Raw genomic sequence first — 27,412 nt, forward strand, 5'->3', positions numbered from 1 at the left:
GCGGAAAAGCTATATGCAAAATTTTCAAAGTGTGAGTTCTGGATCAGGAAGGTAAATTTCATTGGGCACGTGGTTAGCAAGGAAGGTATACACGTAGACCCTTCCAAGATCAAAGCGATAGAGAATTGGTCTGCACCTAAGAAACCCACCGAAATCCGGCAATTCTTGGGCCTCGCGGGCTATTATCGCAGGTTCATCCAGAACTTATCCAGAATCGCTAAGCCCTTAACTACCCTGACACAGAAAGGTGTAACCTCTGGTTGGGGAGTCAAGCAAGACACTGCATTCCAAACATTGAAGCAGGCCCTGTGCAGCGCACCTATCTTGTCCCTGCCCGAAGGGACGGAAGACTTCGTGGTCTATTGTGATGCATCCAATCAGGGCCTAGGCTGTGTGCTCATGCAACGAGGAAAGGTCATCGCCTATGCCTCGAGACAGTTGAAAACACACGAGTTCAATTACACAACTCACGATCTAGAGTTGGGAGCAGTGGTCTTTGCATTGAAAATCTGGAGACACTATCTTTATGGAATCAAGTGCACTATCTTCACCGACCATAAGAGCTTGCAGCATATCTTTGATCAGAAAGAGTTAAACATGAGGCAGCGTGATGTGTGTAAACTCAACTAGTTTTAATCCTACTTTTAATTATAAAATTGACACACAAAGGCAGTGGACCTATCAATTGTGGTGTAGCTAAATAAGTAGGGTATCGAACTCAGGGAACGGAAAATTAAAACTAAAAACTAGAATTAACTAAAACAAGTAATAGAAAATAGGGGTTTCTCTAGTTTTGCAAGACTAGAAACTTAACTGAAACTTAACTACTCAACTAAAAGCTGAAAACACGTAAAAACAAACTAAATTCAATGATCAAAAAGGGTTTTTGTTTAGGTTCAACTTATTTACTCCTATGGTTAATTTTTATGATAATATAATAGATTAATTGTTATTGGTTACCGACTCGGGTGATTAGATTCGCATTCGCTATTACTAATCCTTATAAAACATACCAATTCAAGCAATGGCCAGTTGATTAAACTAATAGATTTCCTAGGTTAATTATTCGGGTTAAATAAGACTTGTAGCTAGCTAATTAAATTTGGTGATTCAATTAACCTCTTGTTGATGGTGTATCACACAAGCTCACACATTAATTTACCCATTCTCTAATTAATCCTAGTTTCATGTTCATTATTCCTAGGCATATAGTATTGTGTTCACATAAATTATATGAGATAAGCAATTAAGAGATGTTCATGCAACTTAATCACTTAGCAATTAACAGAAGATAGTTATGGTTAATGCATAAGGGTCTTTAACAAGCTTAATTTAACAATATCACCAACTAACAATTAATCAAAAGAGTAAATTAAACCATAGGAGCAAAATTGTCTTCCCCAAACAGAAACTAACGAAATTAGTTCATGATTTCAGTGTATGAAAGCTTAAAAACGAACTCAAATAAACCTAACATAATTCTACTCAAAGGTAAAGTGGAAAATTAAACCTAAAGTGCCTTAATCTCTTAATAATGAAGGATTAGGGTTCTTCAACGTTTTCCAGAGCTCCAAGGGCTTCCTTGATCGCCAAGTGTTTCCACCAAAAATCCAGAGAGTCCTCAATTCGGGTTTGTGAAGTCTATTTATAGTTTTCTCAAAACAGGGGCTATTCGTCGAGTAGATAACTGACTCGACGAGTCCCTTTGTTGAATCCGTATGCGGCAAGGACTTCTCGTATTTCTTCGCGAACCTTCGTGTCTACTCGTCGAGTAGACGACCCTACTCGCCGAGTAGCTTCAGAATTAAGCCTTTTTCTTCTTTCTTTCGTTCCCGAGCTTTCGTTCATGTCTCATGCTTCCTTTTGCTTCCGAGCTTCTTTTTTGGACTGAAAATATAATTTGAACAATATTAAGTACCTTTTGTCCATAATATACAAATAATTAGCTGATAATTGATAAAAATCTATACTAAATATATGGCTAAATATGCAAATATCAAAATACCCCACACTTGACTTTTGCTTGCCCTCAAGCAAAACTGAATCTTAGCACACTAATACCACATAAGACAATCCCAATCAAACCCAACCATTATGCCTAGACCGCAACGCATGCATTTGTGTCTAAATTTTTCCTAAACGACCCCCATCATCCTAAATACTCACAATCCTCATAAACACTCGCCCACTTCTTTTGAACAATGCTCATTTTATGCATCCCTCCGAATCCATCCGTAGAAAACCTCCTAGTCTCAAGGTGTTTTTGGTTGACCAACCCAAGCATACATAATCTAAAAATTACAATTCTTCGATACCACTATGGAGCTTTTTGATATTCTTCACTTTCTTGATAATTTGAACTTTGATTTCTTTGAATTCTTCAAATTTGCCACCTTTTTGATTTTTGGTATCTTCAACTTTTTGAATTTCTTTAGAACTTTGATCTTTTGATCTTCACTTTAACTGCTCCAAAATTCTTACAACTTTTCTTGTAATTCTCTCTCTTTTTTTTACATGTATCTCAATTTTTTTACTCAATTCCTACATGCTTAAGCAAGGGCGCTCAACTTCAACCTTTATTGATTAAAGATAAAAAATTTCCTGGATACATTTCTGGTACACGATGCTAAACATATTGAATCCCTCAAACTAAGCGAGGTTGTGTTTTTGTCCCATGATTTCACTAGAATAAGGGAGGCCACAAATGCACTATAGCGTATATTGGATCAACTAAACATTTGGGTCTTCATAGAATCATCAAACATAACACTAGCATGGAATCCTAATTGTTTTTACCAAAATTTTCTAAATTAACCCCTAGCAATTTTAAAATTATACCTAGAATTAGGATTCTAATCTTACTAATTTAACTAATATAACCAACCCCCTACCCCACACTTAATTTATGCAATGTCCCCATTGCATATTATGCATGATAAAGAACAATAAAATAAAGAAGGAATTGGAACAAACTCCCCTGGGATAGTAGTCGCGAGGTTGATATTCTTCAATTTAGCTCCATCTTCAACTGACTTTAGACATGGGAACAGCTCATCCATGCCTTGGGGTCATATCTTGTGTGGGAAAGCTCCAAAAATGCAGGAAAGATACTCGGAAATCTTCAGGAATCAAACTCTAAGGCATATGAGCGAGACCTGTAGTGAATATGAGCAGAATATAAGCCTTGAGAACGAAAAGTGATAAACTCGTCGAGTCTATACGGCAACTCGACGAGTAGCAACATATCAAGCAGAAAAATCGTGGAATTGAACTCGGACTCGTCGAGTCCATCGCTGAGTGAGAAATATAAATATTCTGCTTTTGGGTTCCGTTTCTGATAAGGCTGGGTATGATAACTCAGTGTGTTTTCTTCATTTTTCTTCAACAAATAACACTCTAAGACCTTCCTTGAGAACGGACTCGACCCTAAACTCATGCACATTCTCATCTAGACCCGATCCTCACTCTAACCTTGACAATTGAGACTCTTGCATGCATCCAATCCTTCAATCTGAAAAGAAAACAACCACAAGTGATAAAAGAAAACAAATTCCTACTTAAACATCCTACAAGTTCAACACCCAAAACAAAGGAAAGTAAATAGTCTTAAACATCAAAAACACAATAAAGCATCAATCCTCCTCCTCGTCTTCATCTCCTCCGGCTCCACTTCCGCCCGCTTGGTTTCTTCTCGCTTGCACCCTTTCATCCCAACTGGACACATACGGGAATCCGGGCCTTGGCGCAAAATGCATTTGCTCAAATAAATAAGCAAATGACTCATTGACATAGTTCACGCCCCGCCCGAGGTCGTCTTGGTACCTTCGCAGCTCAACATTATACCAATCCATAGGTAGCTCCTCATCCACCGGAATAACCGGTGGGTCTTGTGGCACCCGCTCTCTCCTTTGTCTTACCCTCCTTACTGGTTCTTCCGGCACTAACGGTTCATCATCATTTGGAATACTAACATGCCCCCCTCCATAATCCTCAATGATCCTAGCCCTCCTGAATAATGTTGTGCTGAAGGGAGGACTAGGAATCATAGTCAATGCCCGTGCCTCTTGTCGGTCCAAAATACCATAAGTTCTCGCAATCCTTGTAACAAACATGCCACCATTGATTTTTGAAGTCACCCGCTCTTTCACTGCCCCCTCTGCCAAGTATTTTTCCATTCAATATGGCAAATTGCAAAATACATTAGGAGTGATAATACTCCACATATAGAAGATGTCGAGAGTGGGGACTTTATCGTCATCCTTTCGCATGTTTATAGAGCTCGCGATCAGACGATGTATTAAGCGATGAATCGGGGAACGGATGCTCCCCTCTTGGGCGGATGAAGGAATGTAAACCCGGTTGGCAATGGTGGTCCACCAAGTAGAGGCAACCACACCCTCGGGCAGGTCTTTGTGGCACTGCTCCAAAAATGACTCGAAAGCCTCGGACATGATCTCATTTTGATCATAAATACCAAGCCTCCATGCCAGCTCTGCAATGCTGCACTGGCGAAACTCTCCTCCAAGGCAGAATGAAATAATATTCGGATTATAGTATTCATCACCACCCCGGAAAGAGATGGTGGCAAAGAACTCCCAGCAAAGCTCTTGATACACGGGTTCTTGAAGCTTGAACAACCGACTCCACCCGTCACAGATTATTTGTACCCCATTAACTTCACAAGACTTGACCAAATAATGGTTCAGCGCTTCTTCCAACCCAGTTTGCCCTATCCAGGACCAGTCCAACTCATTAGGAACATATATTTCCTTCCGCTTCAAAGCCTCCAGATTGCTTTTTGTTTGTGTGAGTGAAGAGTTGTTGGTGATGCTTGGAAAAGTCAACCATGGGATGTCCCCATAACCGCCTCCTCGTGAGCTTTGACCTCTCCTAGACATGGTTCCTGCACAGCAGAGAAACAAGGAAACCACAAGCAAAATACCGAAAATATTAAAAATGGCAGAATACTAGGCATCAGCAGCATGGACTCGCCGAGTCCACGAACTGCTCGGCGAGTAGGACGAACTGCGAGAGTCCAAATCTGTTCTGATGAAATTAACAAGCCAAATCCATAAATTATTACAGGGGTTTGCTTCGGAATGTTCTAGGAGCATATGATTGTAAAAAATTACGTCTAAAACGTCCTAATTTGTCAAAAATCAAAACCCTAAAATCCATGTCTTCCCAAAATCGAGATTTTCCAGAAATTAAGGGTGATATTTCACCAAAGATCGAAACTTGTAAAGGATTAAGAGCTAAAGTTGTTACCTTGTTGGTTGAATTCGCAAAAGAAGAGAAGATTCAAGATGAAGGCTTGAGAGAGTGCACGTCGAGTATGAGGGTGGCGGCTCGTATGAATGGCTGAAAGTGTTTGCAATTTAGGGTATAAACCCCTCTTTTACAGAATGTAAAATAAAGTTTTTTTTTTCGGGTAATATATGGACTCGTCGAGTAGGCGGACCTACTCGGCGAGTAGATGCCTGATTCAGTGATTTTTCGGGTTTTCTGAAATGGACTCGCCGAGTAAACTTAAAGACTCGTCGAGTTTTTCATTCTGTGAAAAATTTTAGTTTGCAAAATAAAATGTATGCCACCCCACACTTGAGCATTGCTTGCCCTCAAGCAATCATTTTAAACACAGAAGAAGACTGATAAAAACAAATCCTAAGCAAAATGAAAATAAAAAAAAACGAAAAAGAGAAGAAAAAGAAAGCAAACTCTAAACGCGGGTTGCCTCCTGGAAGCGCTTCTTTTTAAGGAGTCATTAGCTGGACTCCTTCCCGCTTACGTTTCTGTAATCCCTTCCATCAGCAGCCCTTCTTCAAGTTCTTCATTCCTCGGAATTCCTTCTTCATATCTTTTCACCCTATGACCATTGACCTTGAAAGGAGTTTCATCTCTTGATATTAGCTCAATAGCTCCATGTGGAAAGATTTTCTTTACTATAAATGGATCATCCCATCGTGTCTTAAGCTTGCCCAGAAATAGTTTGAGCCTTGAATTGAAGAGTAACACCTTTTGTCCCTCTTTAAAGTCTTTATTACCTTTCAATCTTCTATCATGCCAACTCTTGGTCTTTTCTTTGTAAATTAAGAAACTAGTGTAAGCTTCATTCCTAAGCTCTTCCAAGGCATTCATTTGCATTAACCGGTTAGTTCTAAGTTCAGCCAAATCAAAGTTGCACACCTTTAATGCCCAATAAGCCTTGTGCTCTATTTCAACCGGTAAGTGACAATTTTTTCCATAGACTAGCCTATATGGTGTAGTACCAATAGGTGTCTTAAAAGCCGTTCGGAAAGCCCAAAGTGCATCATCTAATTTTTCCGACCATTCCTTCCGATTACCTCCAACCGATCTCTCTAAAATTCTTTTTAACGCCCTATTTGTTACTTCGGTTTGGCCACTTGTTTGTGGATGATATGATGTTGAGAACCTATGTTGCACCCCATATCTTTTTAATACTTTGGCCAATTGATCATTTGCAAAATGAGTGCTCCGGTCACTAATGAGAGCTTTAGGAACTCCAAATCTTGAGAATAATTTCTTTAAAAATCGTACCACCACCCGAGCATCATTAGTGGGTAATGCTTGTGCCTCCGCCCACTTAGACACGTAATCAACCGCCACCAAGATATATTTATTTCCTTTAGACATGGGAAAGGGTCCCATGAAGTCAATCCCCCACACATCAAATATTTCACACACTTGGACGCTTTCATTTCGGGATGATATATTCCCCGCTCTTTGGCATGAGTCACATTTCTTGACATATTGAGCAGCATCCTTAAAAATTGTAGGCCAATAGAATCCAATATCAAAAATCTTCTTCGCAGTGTAATGTGCTCCATGATGTCCTCCGGCGGGTCCACTATGGCAGTGTGCCAAAATTTCTTGACTTTCCTTCCCGAATACACATCTTCTTATCATTCCGTTCGCGCAGCTTCGGAAAAGGTATGGCTCGTCCCAAAAGTAGTATTTAATTTCCGAAAAGAATTTCTTCTTTTGTTGGCGAGTCAAATCTTTTGGTATGTATTTGGTTGCTAAATAATTTGCTATATCCGCAAACCATGGCACTTCTCCGGCTACTACCAAGATATACTCATCGGGAAAATCATCCCCAATTTTATCTTCTTCTAATTTCTCCAAAAGTGGGTTCTCTAGTCTTGATAAGTGATCGGCAGCTACGTTTTCCATCCCCTTTTTATCGCGTATTTCGATGTCAAACTCTTGTAGAAGTATAACCCAACGTATCAATCTAGGCTTCGCATCTTGTTTGGCAAATAGATACTTCAACGCAGAGTGATCGGTAAAAACGATTGTCTTGGATAAAACTAAGTATGGCTGGAACTTGTCAAAAGCGTATACCACTGCTAACAGCTCCTTCTCGGTAGTAGTGTAGTTTTCTTGGGTAGGATTCAATGTCTTGCTTGCGTAGTAGATTGGTTGAAAATGTTTATCAACCCTTTGCCCTAAAACAACACCCACAGCATAATCACTAGCATCACACATTAGCTCGAAAGGAAAATTCCAATTTGGTGCTATCATGATAGGAGTAGTGGTTAATTTTTCCTTTAGCAAATGAAATGCCTCATGACACTCCTTGGAAAAATCAAATGGGGCGTCCTTCAAGAGTAATTGAGTCAAGGGCCTAGCAATCCTTGAAAAATCTTTAATAAATCGGCGATAAAATCCTGCATGGCCTAGAAAGCTTCTTACCCCCTTGACATTTGTTGGAGGTGGTAAATTGGCTATCGTATCAACCTTTGCTCTATCCACCTCTATCCCCTTCTTAGAGATCTTGTGACCCAACACAAGGCTCTCCTTCTCATGTTAGCCATCTTCAAGAAATGCATACTCCAAGTGATCTGGTAGTGCCTTGAGCTCAGTTTTTGTGTTCTGAATGTTGAACACGTCGAGTCCAGTAAGGGGACTCGTCGAGTCCGGTGTAATATTCGCGACTGTTCGGGGTTCTTTGAATGGACTCGTCGAGTCGTTCGAGGCTACTCGGCGAGTTGAGCTTTCTGCACTTCTGATTAGATCGTTATAATCAGCTTCCTCGAGCAGTCTTTCTAATTCCAGCAGGTCCCTTTCAGCATCAAACTCTTCTTCAAATGTGACGGTGGACTTGTTTGGCTCATCTTCATTCCAATCTTCCAATAATTCTTCCAACATGTCAATTGAAAATGTCGTGTCGTCACTACTCCTTGCATGCTTCATGGCTTGATCAACTCCAAATGTGACTGATTCATCTCCTACCCGAAGGGTAAGTTTAGAATCTCGCATGTCGACGATAGCACTTGCCGTATTAAGAAAAGGTCTTCCGAGTATGATCGGGACTTGGGGATCCGCTTCCATGTCTAAAACTATAAAGTCCGCGGGGAATACGAACTTGTCCACTTTCACCAAGAGATCTTCACATATTCCCCTAGGGAATGTAACCGTCTTGTTTGCTAGATGAATTGCCATACGAATGGGCCTTGGCTCTGGAAGGTCTAACTTTTTGAAAAACGAGTAAGGCATGAGATTTACACTTGCCCCTGAATCAGCCAATGCGTAAATGGTAGCTAAGTTTCCAAATTGGCAGGGCAATGTTAAACTTCCTGGATCACCTTTCTTCTTAGGAAGTTTGTTCAGCATAGCAGCTGAACACTTTTCATTCAGGACCACCTTCTTTACTTCTTCCATCTTTTTCCTATTGGTTAGCAGCTCTTTGAGGAATTTTGTATATTTTGGCATTTGTGCAACCGCTTCTATGAATGGCATATTGATCTGAAGAGCCTTTATGTGTTCCAGAAACTTCTGGTAGTCTACTTCATTTTTTTCTTGTCTGGCTCGAGCCGAAAAGGGAAGTGGAGGCTGATATGGCTTGACCGGAGGCTGGATTTTCTGTTCAGCTGGTGGACTCGTCGAGTCCATACCGTCGACTCGGCGAGTCGAGTCGGGAATCTGTGTTTCTGCATGTTCTTCCTTATCCTCTTGTATCAGTGTAGGATCTTCATGCTGAATAGGAGTCAGAGGGGTTATAATCTTCCCACTCCTAGTTGCGACAATGTTTATATGTGCGCCTTTCGAGTTACTTTCGGTATTGCTCGGAAGTCCACCCGGTCTTCTCTCATTCACTTGTTGTGCAAGTTGCCCCAGCTGCTTTTCTATGTTGAGTATAGCTGCTTGCTGATTCCTAATCAAACCTTGTTGATCTTTCATCATAAGTTGGTGTTCTCTCATCATATTTTGTTGATCTTTAAGTGTAGCATCGGTATCATTGTGTCGTTTCTTGGATGCGGCTACGAATCTTGTAAGCATGCTAGAATTAGTAAGATTAGAATCCTAAGCAACTAATTATACCTAGAATTAGGATTCTAATCTTACTAATTTAAGTAAAACTTAAACTAAGCAACTAAGAGCTAAGCAAATAAAAATCAACTAAATTTAATAATTAAGGAGACTTCTGTTTAGGTTTGAATCATTTACTCCTATGGTTAATTTTTATGATAATATAATAGATTAATTGTTATTGGTTACCGACTCGGGTGATTAGATTCGCATTCGCTATTACTAATCCTTATAAAACATACCAATTCAAGCAATGGCCAGTTGATTAAACTAATAGATTTCCTAGGTTAATTATTCGGGTTAAATAAGACTTGTAGCTAGCTAATTAAATTTGGTGATTCAATTAACCTCTTGTTGATGGTGTATCACACAAGCTCACACATTAATTTACCCATTCTCTAATTAATCCTAGTTTCATGTTCATTATTCCTAGGCATATAGTATTGTGTTCACATAAATTATATGAGATAAGCAATTAAGAGATGTTCATGCAACTTAATCACTTAGCAATTAACAGAAGATAGTTATGGTTAATGCATAAGGGTCTTTAACAAGCTTAATTTAACAATATCACCAACTAACAATTAATCAAAAGAGTAAATTAAACCATAGGAGCAAAATTGTCTTCCCCAAACAGAAACTAACGAAATTAGTTCATGATTTCAGTGTATGAAAGCTTAAAAACGAACTCAAATAAACCTAACATAATTCTACTCAAAGGTAAAGTGGAAAATTAAATCTAAAGTGCCTTAATCTCTTAATAATGAAGGATTAGGGTTCTTCAACGTTTTCCAGAGCTCCAAGGGCTTCCTTGATCGCCAAGTGTTTCCACCAAAAATCCAGAGAGTCCTCAATTCGGGTTTGTGAAGTCTATTTATAGTTTTCTCAAAACAGGGGCTATTCGTCGAGTAGATAACTGACTCGACGAGTCCCTTTGTTGAATCCGTATGCGGCAAGGACTTCTCGTATTTCTTCGCGAACCTTCGTGTCTACTCGTCGAGTAGACGACCCTACTCGCCGAGTAGCTTCAGAATTAAGCCTTTTTCTTCTTTCTTTCGTTCCCGAGCTTTCGTTCATGTCTCATGCTTCCTTTTGCTTCCGAGCTTCTTTTTTGGACTGAAAATATAATTTGAACAATATTAAGTACCTTTTGTCCATAATATACAAATAATTAGCTGATAATTGATAAAAATCTATACTAAATATATGGCTAAATATGCAAATATCAAAATACCCCACACTTGACTTTTGCTTGCCCTCAAGCAAAACTGAATCTTAGCACACTAATACCACATAAGACAATCCCAATCAAACCCAACCATTATGCCTAGACCGCAACGCATGCATTTGTGTCTAAATTTTTCCTAAACGACCCCCATCATCCTAAATACTCACAATCCTCATAAACACTCGCCCACTTCTTTTGAACAATGCTCATTTTATGCATCCCTCCGAATCCATCCGTAGAAAACCTCCTAGTCTCAAGGTGTTTTTGGTTGACCAACCCAAGCATACATAATCTAAAAATTACAATTCTTCGATACCACTGTGGAGCTTTTTGGAATTCTTCACTTTCTTGATAATTTGAACTTTGATTTCTTTGAATCCGTATGCGGCAAGGACTTCTCGTATTTCTTCGCGAACCTTCGTGTCTACTCGTCGAGTAGACGACCCTACTCGCCGAGTAGCTTCAGAATTAAGCCTTTTTCTTCTTTCTTTCGTTCCCGAGCTTTCGTTCATGTCTCTTGCTTCCTTTTGCTTCTGAGCTTCTTTTTTGGACTGAAAATATAATTTGAACAATATTAAGTACCTTTTGTCCATAATATGTAAATAATTAGCTAATAATTGATAAAAATCTATACTAAATATATGGCTAAATATGCAAATATCAAAATAACCCACACTTGACTTTTGCTTTGCCCTCAAGCAAAACTGAATCTTAGCACACTAATACCACATAAGACACTCCCAATCAAACCCAGCCATTATGCCAAGACCGCAACGCATGCATTTTGTCTAAATTTTTCCTAAACGACCCCCCTCATCCTAAATACTCACAATCCTCATAAACACTCGCCCACTTCTTTTGAACAATGCTCATTTTATGCATCCCTCCGAATCCATCCGCATAAAACCTCCTAGTCTCAAGGTGTTTTTGGTTGAGCAACCCAAGCATACATAATCTAAAAATTACAATTCTTCGATACCACTGTGGAGCTTTTTAGAATTCTTCACTTTCTTGATAATTTGAACTTTGATTTCTTTGAATTCTTCAAATTTGCCACCTTTTTTATTTTTGGTATCTTCAACTTTTTGAATTTCTTTAGAACTTTGATCTTTTGATCTTCACTTTAACTGCTCCAAAATTATTACTACTTTTCTTGTAATTCTCTCTTTTTTTTTACATGTATCTCACTTTTTCTTCACTCAATTCCTACATGCTTAAGCAAGGGCGCTCAACTTCAACCTTTATTGATTAAAGATAAAAATTTTCCTGAGATACATTGCTGGTACACGATGCTAAACATATTGAATCCCTCAAACTAAGCGAGGTTGTGCTTTTGTCCCATGATTTCACTATAATAAGGGAGGCCACAAATGCACTATAACGTATATTGGATTAACTAAACATTTGGGTCTTCATAGAATCATCAAACATAACACTAGCATGGAATCCTAATTGTTTTTACCAAAATTTTCTAAATTAACCCCTAGCAATTTTAAAATTATACCTAGAATTAGGATTCTAATCTTACTAATTTAACTAATATAACCAACCCCCTACCCCACACTTAATTTATGCAATGTCCCCATTGCATATTATGCATGATAAAGAACAATAAAATAAAGAAGGAATTGGAACAAACTCCCCTGGGATAGTAGTCGCGAGGTTGATATTCTTCAATTTAGCTCCATCTTCAACTGACTTTAGACATGGGAACAGCTCATCCATGCCTTGGGGTCATATCTTGTGTGGGAAAGCTCCAAAAATGCAGGAAAGATACTCGGAAATCTTCAGGAATCAAACTCTAAGGCATATGAGCGAGACCCGTAGTGAATATGAGCAGAATATAAGCCTTGAGAACGAAAAGTGATAAACTCGTCAAGTCTATACGGCAACTCGACGAGTAGCAACGTATCAAGTAGAAAAATCGTGGAATTGAACTCGGACTCGTCGAGTAGATAATGTGCACTCGGCGAGTCCATCGCTGAGTGAGAAATATATATATTCTGCTTTTGGGTTCCGTTTCTGATATGGCTGGGTATGATAACTCAGTGTGTTTTCTTCATTTTTCTTCAACAAATAACACTCTAAGACCTTCCTTGAGAACATACTCGACCCTAAACTCATGCACATTCTCATCTAGACCCGATCCTCACTCTAACCTTGACAATTGAGGCACTTGCATGCATCCACTCCTTCAATCTGAAAAGAAAACAGCCACAAGTGATAAAAGAAAACAAATTCCTACTTAAACATCCTCCAAGTCGTTCCCGAGCTTTCGTTCATGTCTCCTGCTTCCTTTTGCTTCCGAGCTTCTTTTTTGGACTGAAAATATAATTTGAACAATATTAAGTACCTTTTGTCAATAATATGCAAATAATTAGCTGATAATTGATAAAAATCTATACTAAATATATGGCTAAATATGCAAATATCACAGCGACGATGGGTAGAGCTACTCAGTGACTACGAATGCGAAATTCGTTACCATCCCGGCAAGGCCAATGTGGTAGCAGATGCCCTCAGCCGAAAGGAGTATTCAGGGCGTAAGGTGAAGGCACTAACAATGACCATCCATTCCCATCTGTCCGCACAGATCAGAGAGGCTCAGCTGGAAGCCTTAAGACCCGAGAACATGTCAGATGAAGCCTTGAGGGGGATAGACAAGAACTTGGAGGTCAAAGGAGACGGAGTGTACTATTTCATGAACCGGATCTGGACCCCGAAGTTTGGCGGGTACAGAGAGGTTGTTATAAATGAGGCTCACAAGACGAAATACTCCGTTCACCCAGGCTCCGATAAGATGTATTTGGATATCAAGTAGCTTTATTGGTGGCCAAACATGAAAGCAGAAATTGCAACCTTCGTGAGCAAGTGCTTGACTTGCGCCAAGGTGAAGGTGGAGTATCAGAAGCCCTCAGGTTTACTTCAGCAGCCAAAAATACCTGAGTAGAAGTGGGAAAGGATAACAATGGATTTTATCACTAAGTTACCTAGATCACCGAGTGGGCACGACGCCATCTGGATAATTGTCGATCGGTTGACGAAGTCCGCCCACTTCCTACCAATGAAAGAAAACTTCAAAATGGAGAGACTCACGCAGATCTACCTTCGAGAGATAGTTCGCCTTCACGGGGTACCTGTATCCATTATCTCCGACAGAGATAGCAGGTTCACCTCAAGGTTCTGGCAATCACTTCAGAAGGCGCTTGGAACTAAGTTGGATATGAGCACAGCTTATCATCCTCAAACAGACGGTCAGAGTGAGAGGACAATCCAGACATTGGAAGATATGTTGAGGGCATGTGTCATCGACTTCGGTATGTCATGGGACACTCATCTTCCTTTGGTCGAATTTTCCTATAACAACAGTTATCATACCAGCATCAAGGCTGCGCCGTTTGAAGCCTTCTATGGCCGCAAGTGCAGATCCCCTTTGTGTTGGGCTAAAGTGGGTGACACGCAGCTAGCCAGGGGTCAAGTCCCCGACAGTACACTCTCACTGGACCCGAAATCATCCGAGAAACAACAGAAAAGATCGTACAAATCCAAGAGCGACGGAAAGCCTCTCGGGATAGACAAAAGAGCTACGCCGATAAGAGATGAAAACCCTTGGAATTCCAGGTTGGTGACCGCGTCCTCCTGAAGGGCTCACCATGGAAAGGCATGATACGTTTCGGAAAACGTGGAAAGCTTAACCCAAGGTACATTGGACCATTTGAGATCCTTGCTAGGATCGGTCCCGTAGCATACAAATTACAGTTACCGCGAGAACTCAGCAACATCCATCTTGCTTTCCACGTGTCGAACCTAAAGAAGTGTCTGTCCGACGAGACACTTGTGATTCCTCTGGACGAGATCGAATTGGACGAGGGTCTACACTTCGTTGAAGAACCTGTCGAAATCATGGATCGGGAAGTCAAGCGTACGAAACAGAGTCGCATCCCGATAGTGAAGGTCCGCTGGAATGCCAAGCGGGGTCCAGAATTCACTTGGGAGCGCGAGGATTCAATGAAGCAGAAGTATCCCTATCTCTTTCCAAGTTCATGATTGTGCTTTATTCTTGAATTTCGAGACGAAATTCCCTCTAACGGGGGGATGATGTGACAACCCGGAAACTTCAATTTTGTACACTTAGTCAATTCAATCAATATTCAACTTGTTTTGTTGATTTCTGATGCTATTTAAGGGTTCATTTAAGTGTTCTAAGCTTGTATATAACCAAGGTTGAGTTTAGGAATGAGTCAGAGTGTTGAATAGTGAAAAAATCGAGCCATACACACCTCTTGGAGGAGTGTACGGCCGTACATATGGGTGTGCGGCCGCACACCCACTCCCTTGGCAGCACACTCACTTTTGGGCAGCACCCTTACCCCTATATAAAGGGTAGCCCCCCTTTATTTCATTCCTTTAGCACCTTGGCAGCACACAACATCATTTCCTCTCAAGTTTCTCCAACTTTGAACCTTCCAAAGCTTCAAGAACGTAAGTACTTCATTCTCTATCTTGCAATCCAGGAAAGACCACTCTACCCAAGCTCTAAGTGTGCAAAAACGACATGTCCTTCGTGTTTGGAAGTGAGTGCGGCCGCACACCCACTTAGGGTGGCCGCACACCCTCAAAAACACCCTCCAAAGTGAGAGTTTAGCTTCCATAATCGATGTAGACATGCTCCTAGCCTTGTTGCACCTTGGAATGGACGATTTGGGCATCATTTTGAGGGGTGTACGACCGCACACACCTGTGTACGGCCGCACACACCCCTGTGCGGCAGCACACCCAAGTGTGCGACCATACACTCATTCTAGGACTATAAACCCACCTCTAGGACCCTTATCTTGCACTACAATTGAGTATAGACCTTGAACACTTCGTGAATGTGAGTATGGACCTTGAGAACACTCCGAAGACACCTCATTTCATGAGTGTACGGCCGCACACCCGTTGGGCCGCACACTCATGGCCGCACACACGCTCTAGGTGGCCATACACCCCCTACACTCCATCCTACAAGGTCCTATCACTTTGTGCAAATAGTTTCAAGTCCTTAGAATGGTTTTACATCACTTATAGTGGTGAAACATCTTCATTTGACTCGTTTAAGTGTCATTACATGCTATTAGGATCGAATCGTGTTCAAGGCTTCACTTGAACACCCGGCTCTTCGTATCGATCCTTCAATCAAACCACTTACCCGAGGTGAGTTCATACCCCTACATTTTCCGTGTTTTTAATGTTTTCAGGGGGGAATACAAGCTAAACATAAATGTTTTCAAAACTCATGCAATTCTCATACTTTAACCCTTTTGTACTGTGTTGAGCATAAGGGACGTTTTCACTAAAATTGCATAGTTTTCCGGACTCGCTATTCACTACGTTATACATGCAAACTATAATCGGTATAGTTTGGGATTTTCTAAACATAACAAGTACAGAAACTTTCACTACTAAACATATGCACTAAAACAAAAATAGTTTACAGTTTACATCAGTACTTTATCATGGTATTCATAACTGTACTTATCACTACATACGGTATACATACGGATTTACACTACGGTTGAAAGCTACTACACTACATGTAAACTAGATTGTACGATATAGTGAGGCGCTACTTCAATACTGTACCCTTAGGTGTACAGGGATAAATCCTATCATAGTATAACCAGAGTCTCCTGGAGGGAGAGCGTGAGATTTGTGAATAGATCTATTCGGGATTGACAATCCCACACCCGAACTGCTAGCTACAGTTAGGCAGGCATGCCTAGGATGACAAATGTCATTTAACTCGACGCCTGAAGAACGTTGGAAAGGTCTCTAGTCATATCAAGCATGGTTATACGACTCACATTATGTATAAATCACCCTTAGTTTACAACCTGGCACTCTTCAATGGTTTTATTTATGCTAAATAGAACTAAAATACAATATGCATACTGGCTAAAGCCAGGGTTTTCAAATAGAACTGATTATGCAATGGTTTCACATACAATAATACTTATACTTCATGATTAGTTTTAGCTAGTCACATGAGGTAGTATTTTCGCATATCACTACAGTTTTCAGTAACAAACATTCATGGTTTTGTACGGAATCGATAACGCTACATTTTCACTAAAGAAAATATCGGATTTTCTTGAAACTATACAAACATTTCTACTAGCTCATTAACAAGTTTTCATTTCAAGCTACTGCTTATGAACTCACCAGCTTTATGCTGATATTTTTCAAACTGCTTGTATTCTCAGGAAATCAGTAGACAGGTACCTGCTGGACTCTTGGAGGAGTTGAAACAATAAGAGTTTATGTTTATATTTATGATGTAATCCAAACAAGTTTCAGACGATTTCCAAATTGATTTAAACATTTTTATTTAAGTATTCAATGTAATGGTTGCGTTGCTATGGTTGCTATTATACATTGGTTGTGATGCTATACATGACGTCCTCCACCCCAGAACGTTTCCGCCATTCTGGTTTTGGGGTGTGACAGGAACTCTGCAAGGGGTAGGTGGGAATCCCAGCTCCCACCGAAGTCGATGACACAAGCCCTCAACATGTCCTCGAGGGTCTGTATAGTCCGCTCACTCTGGCCGTCGGTCTGCGGATGATAAGCCGTGCTAAAATGCAGTCACGTGCCCAGTTCCTCACGGAACTTCTGCCAGAAGCGGGAGGTGAATCTAACGTCTCGGTCGGAAACAATAGAGACCGGAACTCCGTGGCGAGCAACGATTTCACAAACATACATGTCGGCCAACTTCTCGGCCGACGAACTCTCCCAAATGGCCAGGAAATGGCACTCTTGGTCAATCGATTCACGATGACCCATATAGCATCAAATCCCTTTGTCGTCCTCGACAACTTGGTAATGAAGTCCATCGTGATCTGTTCCCATTTCCACATGGGAATCTATAGAGGCTGCAGCTTGCCATGCGGCCTCTAATGCTCGGCCTTTGCCATCCTACAGGTCAAGCACCTCTCGACATACCAAGCGATTTCTCGCATCATGTACGGCCACCAGTAGCTCAAACTCAAGTCCCGATACATTTTAGTGGCTCCTGGGTGAATAGAGAAGTGAGACTTGTGAGCCTCCTCCCTATCCGTCTATCTGACCCCACCGGTCATCGGAACCCATACCCGACCGCAATGTGTCAACAATCCTCAGCTATCCTGCACAAATTGGGCGTTCTCGCCCCTGATCCTCTCAAGTTTCCAATTCTCTGGTAGCATGCCCTCAGCCTGAGCATCTCTAATCAAACTCACGAGTGGAGGATCCACCGATATCCTCATACATGTCGTTGGTGTGGAAGACCCAACAGACTTGCGGCTCAGAGCGTCCGCAATTACATTCGCTTTACCTGGGTGGTAAAGGATCTCACAGTCGTAGTCCTTGACTACATCTAGCCACCTGCGCTGTCTCATGTTCAGGTTCGACTGATCCATGATGTGTCTCAAGCTCTTGTGGTCCGTGTAGATTGTACAACGGACACCAAAGAGATAATGTCTCCATATCTTGAGAGCGGACACCACCGCTCCCAACTTCAGATCATGAGTAAGGTATCTCATCCCATGCGGCTTCAGCTTCCGCGACGCGTAGGCTATCACCCGTCCTCTCTGCATGAGGACCGCTCTCAGCCCTGTGATGGATGCATCACAGAATACCACAAAATCCTCAATCCCTCCTGGAGAGTCAAGACTGGAGCCTCGCATAGTCGCTGTCGGAGGGTCTCAAATGCCCTCTGCTGCTCGGGGCCCCACCGGAAATCCACCCCTTCCTCGTCAGACGAGTGAGGGGTACTGCAATTTTGGAGAAATCTCGTATGAATCTCCGGTAATACTCAGCCAACCCCAGAAAACTCCTGATATCCGAGGGAGATCTCGGAACCTCCCACTGCATAATCACCTCGATTTTGGCCGAATCGACCAAAATCCCCTCCTGGTTAACGAGATGTCCAAGGAACTGAACCTCTCATAACCAAAACTCACACTTCGAGAACTTGGCATAAAGTCGTTCCCGCCCTAGAACTCCCAATAAATCCCGAAGATGCTCCTCATGCTGCTCTCAGGTCTTGAAATACACCAAGATATCGTCTATGAACACGATAATCGAGCGATCGAGCATCGGCCTGCAGACCCGATTCGTCAGGTCCATAAATATTGTTGGGGCGTTGGTGAGCCCAAACGGCATCACCACGAACTCGTATTGTCCATAACGAGTCCGGAATGCGATCTTCTCCACATCCTCCTCCCTAACTCTGACCTGATGGTACTTGGACCTCATGTCTATCTTGGTGAACCAAGATGCCCCATGTAACTGATTGAAAAGATCATCTATCATCGGAGTGGATAACGGTTCTTCACCGTCAACTTGTTCAACTCCCGGTAATCAATGCACATCCAGTGTGAACCATCCTTCTTCCTGACGAAGAGAATCGGTGCTCCCCATGGGGAACTGCTCGGACGAATGAACTGCTTGCCCAGCAATTCTTGCAGCTGTGATGACAACTCCTGCATCACGGGTGGCGCCAATCGGTACGGCGCCTTGGCGATAGGGGCCGCACCTGGCACCAGGTCGATTCGAAACTCGACCTGCCTCTCCGGAGGTATCCCTGATAACTCCATCGGGAACACGTCAGCAAACTCCCTGACCACTGGAACCTCTGAAACTGGAATCTAATCCCTGACTCGCGCATCCACCACATACGCTAAATAACCCACACACCCGTGCTGAATATACTGCCGAGCCCTGGCGGCTGAGCAAAACTCTGATCCCACTCTGGTACCCTCGCCATTGACAATACACTCTCCCCCACTTGTGGTTCGAACCACTACCCGCTGACCCTCACAGTCGATCATGGCACCGAATCGACTAAGCCAGTCCATCATCACAATCACACACACATCCCTCATGGGAATCGGGATCAAATCGATCGGAAAAGATACCCCGAAGATCTCTAACTCACACCCCCGGTAGACCATAGAAGTAGAAACCCCGTGTTCGTTGGCGATAGAGACTCGCAACGGACACTCTAGCTCTCCCACTGGCACACTAAACTCCCTACTAAATGTCTGAGATACAAACGACCGACTCACCCCCGAGTCAAACAAAACCAATGCAGGCAAGGAGTTCACTAAGAACGTACCTAATCACCGGTACAAACAGATATGCACAAAACATATAAAATTAGTGAGATAAGAGATAGAAACGTACCAGCAACCACATCTGATGCTGCCATGGCCTCCTCTGCGGTGAGCTGGAAGGCATGCACATGAGCCTACTTGCCATACCTGTGGCACCCGTTACTAGCTCGACAAACCCCAGTATGACCCTTGCCGCACTTTCCACAAGTGCGGCTCTACTGACTCGCGGTCCTAGTATCAACGGTCTTAGACCGCTTCGGCGCTGGCTGTGACTGTGTCGGGGCCTGCCGCTGCTCCCTCAACTGCAGCTCAATCTCCAACTCACGCCGCCTAGCGGCCTCCTGCAACTCTAGTAGGGTATCACATCGGTGAGTAGACACAAACTGACGGATGTCAGTCTTGAGCATGCTCAGATAACGTGTCATCTGAGCCTGCTCAGAAGCAAACTCCGGGCAGAACATCGTCCTCTCTGTGAACATGCGGGTGATCTCCGTCACCGACTGCCTATCATGTCTCAATCCTAAAAACTCCTGAGCCAATCGTTCTCGCTCAACCCGTGGAATGTAACGAGTGTGGAACATATCCCTGAACTGCTCCCAAGTAACAACACCTCTTTGATCATCAGTGTACGACCCAGTCGTCAGTCTCCACCAGTCCTTGGCCCCAGACCTCAGCAAGTTCAGGGCACATCTTACCTTCTGGTCAGTAGGACACGAGCATGTAAAGAAACATTCCTCTACGTTAGAAATCCATCTCATGGCCTTGATGGGGTCCTGAGTCCCATCAAAAGTAGGGGGCTTCGTGTTATCGAAGTCCCTGTACTGAAAAACTCGATTGGCTCCTCCCCCTGCCGCTGTTACAGCCGATGCAGCTGCAGCGGCAGCCGTCTCTTCAAGGGCTGTGTAACGCTCGTCAAAATACTCGACCATAACGGTCTTAATAGACCCAAACATCTCCGGTAGATGCGCCCGGAATAAAGCGGCAACCTCGTCGTGCAGGATCTTTCGAATCCTAACGTCTAGCTCATCTGCCCCCATCTACACCACAACCTCGGGTGCTGCCGGCCCCTCCTGGCCGCCATCTCCTGATCCTGATCCAGCCACAAAGCGTCTCGTAACCACCATTCTGAAAACATACCAAAAAGATATCAGATAATCTGCATAATAACGGGGGACCCACTCCCAACTAAACCCTAGGGGTTGTGACTTCCTTGATACGCGTATGGGTCCTATTCTTTCAGTAGTACGGGCCCATACTACCTTCCACACCTACCCATATTTGTCTCAAGTATCATCACAACGCCCTTACAATATACATGATCATGGCAAGCGCTCAATCCTCACTCCTTGAGGAATGCTAAATGTCTCATAACTGCCACACAACCCACCCATGACACTTCCACCAACCCTGCAACACTCGTGTATGCTAACCAAACATAACGTTGGACCCTATAGACTTTCGAATACCTGAGCCCTTCATCAAACAAGAACAGGAAATAAGGTCAAACCAAACATTCTCAGGCTATAAGATCTTAATTATGTACGGTCGTGATGCATACACTAAGCAACTATAGTAATGATGTCAATTTCATATAAAGAAAACCCTAGGCTATCAGGCATCATATAATCAGGCAATTCTATCTTGCAATTTCTGAAGATCCCTAGCCTAGCACTAGCATGTTGTTCTAACATATCACATTATCAAATAATCATACGGTATTTTGGTGTCTACTTACTGGCTCCAGCTGATCGTACACCCTACATCCTCCTTTTTATATTTTGAAAACCTTTTTGAAAAATCATTTTGAAAATCTTTTCCTTAGTTTGAGACTGGATTTACACAAGTGTTCCTCCAATTCACTCAAACCAAGACTCTATACCAACTTGTAACATCCATAAAAATCATGCCAATTTTAAACTTTTAAAACAATCCAAAACCATTAGTTGTTACAAAATGTTTTCATATTAGAGTATCCCATAAACAAAATCATGAAAAGTAAGGAGTTGTACGATCACGCCTTCGCCTTCCCGCGGTCACTAGAAATACCTGAAACAATAATCGATAAATGTAAGCTCGAAGGCTTAGTGAGTTTCCCCCAAAATACCAACCTCATACAACCATAATCATATCATGTAAACTAACACATAACAGCATGCATAATGAGCCTTCATCCTGACTGGACCACCTCGTAGGCCTTCAGTCTATCTGGACCGCTCTCCGAGCCTTCGGCAGATCTAGACCGCCTCTCAGGGCCTTCAGCCTATCCGGACCGCTCGTCGGGCCTTCGGTCTGACTAGCATGCCCTCCTGGGCATGTAGTCTATCCGGACCGCCCTGGGTATGTTGGCCTTCAGCACAAAGCAGGACCGCCTCAACCTGACCTCAATCATACAATCATGTGCACATAAATATCATACGCTAGCATATATAACAGTCAAACCGTTCTAACAGATCAAATAGCATAGCAACATCCTATAACCAGGATACCGACCTAACCGGTCACTAACATAGAATCATCCTATAACCAGGATACCGACCTACCAGGTCACTAAGCATATCACCATCCTAATTGTCAGGATGTAAGTCAATAAGCATATCATATAATAAAACCCATATAAAAATCCGAAAGGGACCGGCCTAGGAACTGCTTGGGGTCAAAAATGCACCTGTAACATTTATGGATTTGATGAATCGAGTATGCAGGCCGATGCTCGATCGATCGGTCGTTGTTTTCATTGATAATATTTTGGTCTACTCCAGGACTAGGGATCAGCATGAGGAGCACCTACGAGAGTTACTAGGAGTGTTGAGGAAAGATAGACTATATGTCAAGATCTCCAAGTAAAAGTTCTAGTTATCATTTGAGCCTTCCGGTGTAATGAGAATGATATCTGCTTTTGAAGCAAAGTAAAAACTATCCCTACTTTGGCTTCAAAGGTCTTAAGTACCTCTTTTCTTTGGTTTAATATTAGAAGCAAACATGGAAAAACTCAGATACGGATAATTGACATTTGGTAGTAATCTATTTCCATTTCAGGTATAGCATTCATTTTAGTATTGTAAAAGAAAACATGCCATCACCGTTGATGCTTCCATTTCCAATAGGTTACGTAACTTGTTTATATAAACATCTCATTATGGAGTACAAATTAGTACAAGTGTATAACCAACTGTGACTTACGCTTTTGCCATTTTCACTAAACAATTTAAATGAATTTTTTAATTTCATTCCGGTGTAAATATTCTCTCTATCTTAAATTAATGAATTCAGTTAAATGATTTTTTTTAATTTCATTCTGGTGTAAGTAATCTCTCCATCTTAAATTAATGAATTTAACCCTTCTTTTGGTAAAATAATTAATCGAACATTAGGTCTTACAAGTATAATGATTTTGAACATCTAAATAAACCATAAATATAAAATAAATATAACTTTCTATTTTTAGTAACTTGGCAACCACAAATTTTATCTTTAAATATGTCATTCAAGATAATGTAACCTTCTATGTATTCTTGTAACGATACTTAAGTTAAAAAATAGTTAATTTGTTAACCAAATTGGCAAAGATAATAGTTGGTTGCTATGTATAATTCATGCATGTGTATTTAATAAATTTATTTTAATGCTGTTTTTTTATTTAAAAAAAGGTTACTTATTAGGCATCGGTATGCAATTAATATATGTTCCTTTTTCTGGTTAAATTAAAATGCATTCGACTATTAATGAACATATTATTCTATATTATTTTTAAAAAATGTTATTTATTAGGTTTTTTTATTCAATTTATACGGTTTCAAGTATAAATTGACCAACCTCACCTTTGACGATTCAATTGTATCTGAAAAAATGCATTCTCTATCGCCATCAGTTCTGATCATACTCATTCTCTTATCGGTTGCAGCTGCAACCGAAACCCCAACTAATGAAAAGTCGGAAGTCGCATGTGCCGAAGGAGGTAGAAATAAGTTGTGTGATATCTTCGTGATAAGTAATCAATTTGCTTTCAAAGCCTACGAGGCTTTCATTTTATCAGATTTAACAATCCCTCTTGAACGAGTATGTTGAACGAGAATGTTGGTCTCCATTGTTCCCTCAGACAGGAGACACATTTCCTGGTTGAAAAGTTTTGTGACAACTTGTTAGTTGATGGTCGTTATATACTATAGAAATAAAATATTTAGGAACTAGTGCCACATGGCCTCATCATCAGTACTATATGGTTTCACACTTTAGGCTACAATTTCCTGATCTTCGTTCTTCAACCAAAAGTAAGTATACTATTGGTAAGATTGGTTTGCTTACTTTACTTTTTATTTTTATGTAATTCAAGATTACACGAATGGTCCATGTGATTTAGGGGAATCTGCACGTTTAGCCCCTGGGCATGATTATTAACTCGGACAATCCCCTATTATATAATTTTGTTGAGCGTTTGGTCCTTACCAGACCTAAAAAGACAATATTACCCTTATTTATTTATTTTTAATTTCTTTATTGTTTATTTTATTTATTTATATTAAAAATTTTAATAAATAACTTGGGTTCTACTCCTGACATTCACCTTTTTCCCTTCAAAATATCAAGACTTCATCTTCAACCTACCACCTCTTCTCGATGCCCTGTCGTCTTTCACAAATAGAAGATCATCAAAATCATGCCTAAGTCAAAACAAAATTGACATGCTCATGCTTCTTCTCCCATGCCCCTCTCACAAATGGGTTTTGTCGGAAGCCTCCTTATCTCCCCAATCCTATCTGATTATACTTCTTCGTCCTTTACTCATCAGAAACACTCAGGAAGTCGATTTCTGCATTTTGATTGGATTTATTACATCTCACGGATTGTAGGATTTTAATGAAAGTCCATTTCTTACAGGAACCACAAAATAGATTTATGAAATTCGACTTTTGGTTTAATTTACCCATCGAGCTCCGACCCCAATGCAGTTAGTCTTGATGGTGGATTCTTCAAATGAGTTGAGAAAACGTCGGTCTTTTTGCTCAGAAAGATAACGAGAAATTAATTGCTCCAAAAACTTGAATAAGATGTGCAAACACTAGCAGATTGGTTTGGAATTGTGGTTAGGTGGTGGTTTATCAGTGGTATCTACCCCTTCTTCGATTTAGTTATGTAAAATTGATTTGTGGGTTTGGAATAAAAAGGGAAGAGCTGAAATGGAGGCATAGATGCCATTGGAGGTAATTCCAGGGGATGTGCAAGGTGGTGACAGATTCTGATGAGGACAGGGAACGACAATGGGGGGTGGAAGGAATTTGGGGGTAATTAGCTGAGGTCATTCTATAAGGATAAGGAGAAGTAATTTTGTTTATTTAATAGTTAATTCTATATAATAATGAAAATAAGATTAAAATAAAAATAAAAAATAGAATCAAGGGCATAATAGTCATTTCAACCGGTTCAGGGACCAAAGTTGAAACAAACACAAACATGAGGGACAGTCCGAGTTAAAAATTCTTTATAGGGACTAACCACGCAGACTACCCGAAACCATAGGACCATTAGTGTAATTTACCCAAGATTCTATGGTTGTTACAGCTTTTTGTTTTGACATCTTGTTCTTGCTCAAACTGACAAACAAGTTTCATATAATATATGAAAGCTTAGTTAGCATTTTGAAGGCATCTAAAGTTATTTCACTTTATTAATTTGTAGACTTATCGCAATCTCTCTGTTCTTGTTCTTGAATTATTTGGCTACCTTTTAATTATGTGTGGTGGTTTTTTTGCTCCTAAAGTTAAAATAAAAGAGATTATATAAATGGTTTTATGTTTGCTCTACTAGTGTCATTTGTATCCAGACTAGTATTTTGTTAAATGGAACTATGTTTTATCCTTATAGATTTTGCGTTGGTTGTATATATGATTAGAGTTCTTATTTTTGTTTAAGGTTGTTCAATTGGGTTTTTTTTTCTAAATAATGAAATTTATATATATATATATATATATATATATATATATATATATATATCATTGAATGTGCTTATTGTTCTAAGTATTGTGGGATTTTAATCAAAGCCTTTAGGTTAAAGATGGATGGTTTATTTTTCTTCTTGGCATTATTTGTTTATGCATTGTAATTATATGAAACTTGTTTAACATTTTAAGCAAGAACAATATGTCAGAACCAAAAAACTATAATAACCCTAGAATCTTATATAGATGTCAAACAAACTCATAAACCGATTTTGAATTTAGTAAAAATAAAAATAAAAACCAAAGTAATAAACAAATCCTACCAAAATATATTTCTTTTGGTTGAAGAAAAAATGTCAGGAAATCGTAGCCTAAACTATGAAACCATACCATGTTTTATTATAATAACTTATTTTAATGAGTGGACACACTCCATAGTAAATATTCTATTTCTATAGTATATAACGGCCATCAAATAACAAGATTATCACAAAAATTTTCAACCAAGACAGGAAAGGTGTCTCCTGTCTAAGGCAACAACAGAGACCAACATTCTCTTGCTACATCTACAAGATCATAGCAGCATACTCGTTCAAGAGGGACTGCTAAATCTGATAAAATAAAAGCCTCATAGGCTTTCAAAGCACATTGATTGCTTATCACGAAGATATTATGCAGTTTATGTCTAGCTCATTCTACACACGCGACTTCATACTTCTCATTAGTTATGGTTGCAGCTACAACCGATAAGAGAACGAGTATGACCAAAACTGACGACAGAGAACACATATTTTCAGATACGATTAAATCGTCAACGTTGAGGTTGGTCAAATTATACTTGAAACTGTGTAAATTGAATAAAAAGCCTAATAAATAACATTTTTTTAAAAATAATATGTTCATTATATGTCCACTGCATTTTGATTTAACCAGAAAGAACATATATTAATTGCATATTGATGCCTAATAAGTAACCATTTTCTCAAGAAAAAAAATACAATATAAAATAAATTTATTATATACACATGCATACACTCTATATACCAACCAGCTATTATCCTTGCCAATTTGGTTAACAAATTAACTATTTTTTAAATTAACTTCCGTTACATATATATATATATATATATATATATATATATATATATATATAAGGGTATATTATCTTTAATGGCAAATTTAACGATAAAATTTATGGCTAGGGCTGTTTACTATTTGGTTAAAACCGAATTGTCCAATCGGACAATTTGGATTGGACTATTTGGACTATTAAACTATAACTAATTTTTCTTAATAGTTGTTTATAAATTATAATTTATAGCTAAAAAGTTTTATTTAGTTACTTTTAAAGAGTTAGCTAATATTTAAGTTATACGTTATTTAAAATGTCTTGCCTCTTAAAAACCGAATTGTAAAAACCGATCCAACCGAACTGTAATTTGGTTGGATCGGATCGGATTTCAATTTAGTTTGGACTATTTGAATCCATGTTTTAAAAACCAAAATCCATTTGGATTACTTGATTGGATCGGATCAAATCGATTCATCCAAACGAACACTCCTATTTATGGTTGCCCAGGTTAATAAAAATAGTAAGTTATATTTATTTTATATTTTATCGTTTATTTAGATATTAGGTGTAAAACTCATGTATTTCATGGGTTCATTTAAAAAAAATATGAAAATTCTAAACATTTAAAAAAGTTTGAATTTATAAGAAAAATTAAAAAAATATTGAATTATTAAAATTAAAATGTTTTTTTTTTAATTTAAACAAATAA

At 40.1% G+C, this 27,412-nt stretch overlaps 1 protein-coding gene and 1 long non-coding RNA gene across 23 annotated transcripts in view; both read right to left on the reverse strand.

The window, feature by feature from the left end:
• LOC145114409 (replication factor C subunit 4-like) overlaps window positions 1-27,412 on the reverse strand; it is a 56,852-nt gene that overhangs the window by 27,368 nt on the left and 2,072 nt on the right. For 3 of the 22 annotated variants that reach the window (XM_079050402.1, XM_079050400.1, XM_079050399.1), the window contains 2 exons: window positions 10,878-11,112; window positions 9,894-10,449 (listed from right to left, as the gene is read on the reverse strand). The exons of 2 other annotated variants lie outside the window; for them this stretch is intronic. In XM_079050402.1, coding sequence (XP_078906528.1) covers window positions 10,367-10,449; window positions 10,878-11,112 — 318 coding nt within the window. In that variant the 3' untranslated portion in view covers window positions 9,894-10,366. Of the gene's footprint in view, window positions 1-9,893; window positions 10,450-10,567; window positions 12,884-19,768; window positions 20,824-20,970; window positions 21,745-21,806; window positions 22,074-22,363; window positions 22,483-26,003; window positions 26,476-27,412 lie in introns of those variants that run through there. 17 more of the 22 variants (XR_013710995.1, XR_013710994.1, XR_013710989.1 and 14 more) reach the window with 17 other exon arrangements.
• On the reverse strand, window positions 1,392-6,384 carry LOC145117336 (uncharacterized). The gene is made up of 2 exons (XR_013712606.1): window positions 2,006-6,384; window positions 1,392-1,887 (listed from the first exon to the last, which is right to left on the reverse strand). It is a non-coding gene; the product is annotated as an uncharacterized LOC145117336 (long non-coding RNA).

This window comes from Lactuca virosa, chromosome 5, assembly GCF_052849685.1.
Source record: "Lactuca virosa cultivar CGN04683 chromosome 5, Lactuca_virosa_CGN04683_v6, whole genome shotgun sequence".
Taxonomy (NCBI): Eukaryota; Viridiplantae; Streptophyta; class Magnoliopsida; order Asterales; family Asteraceae; genus Lactuca; species Lactuca virosa.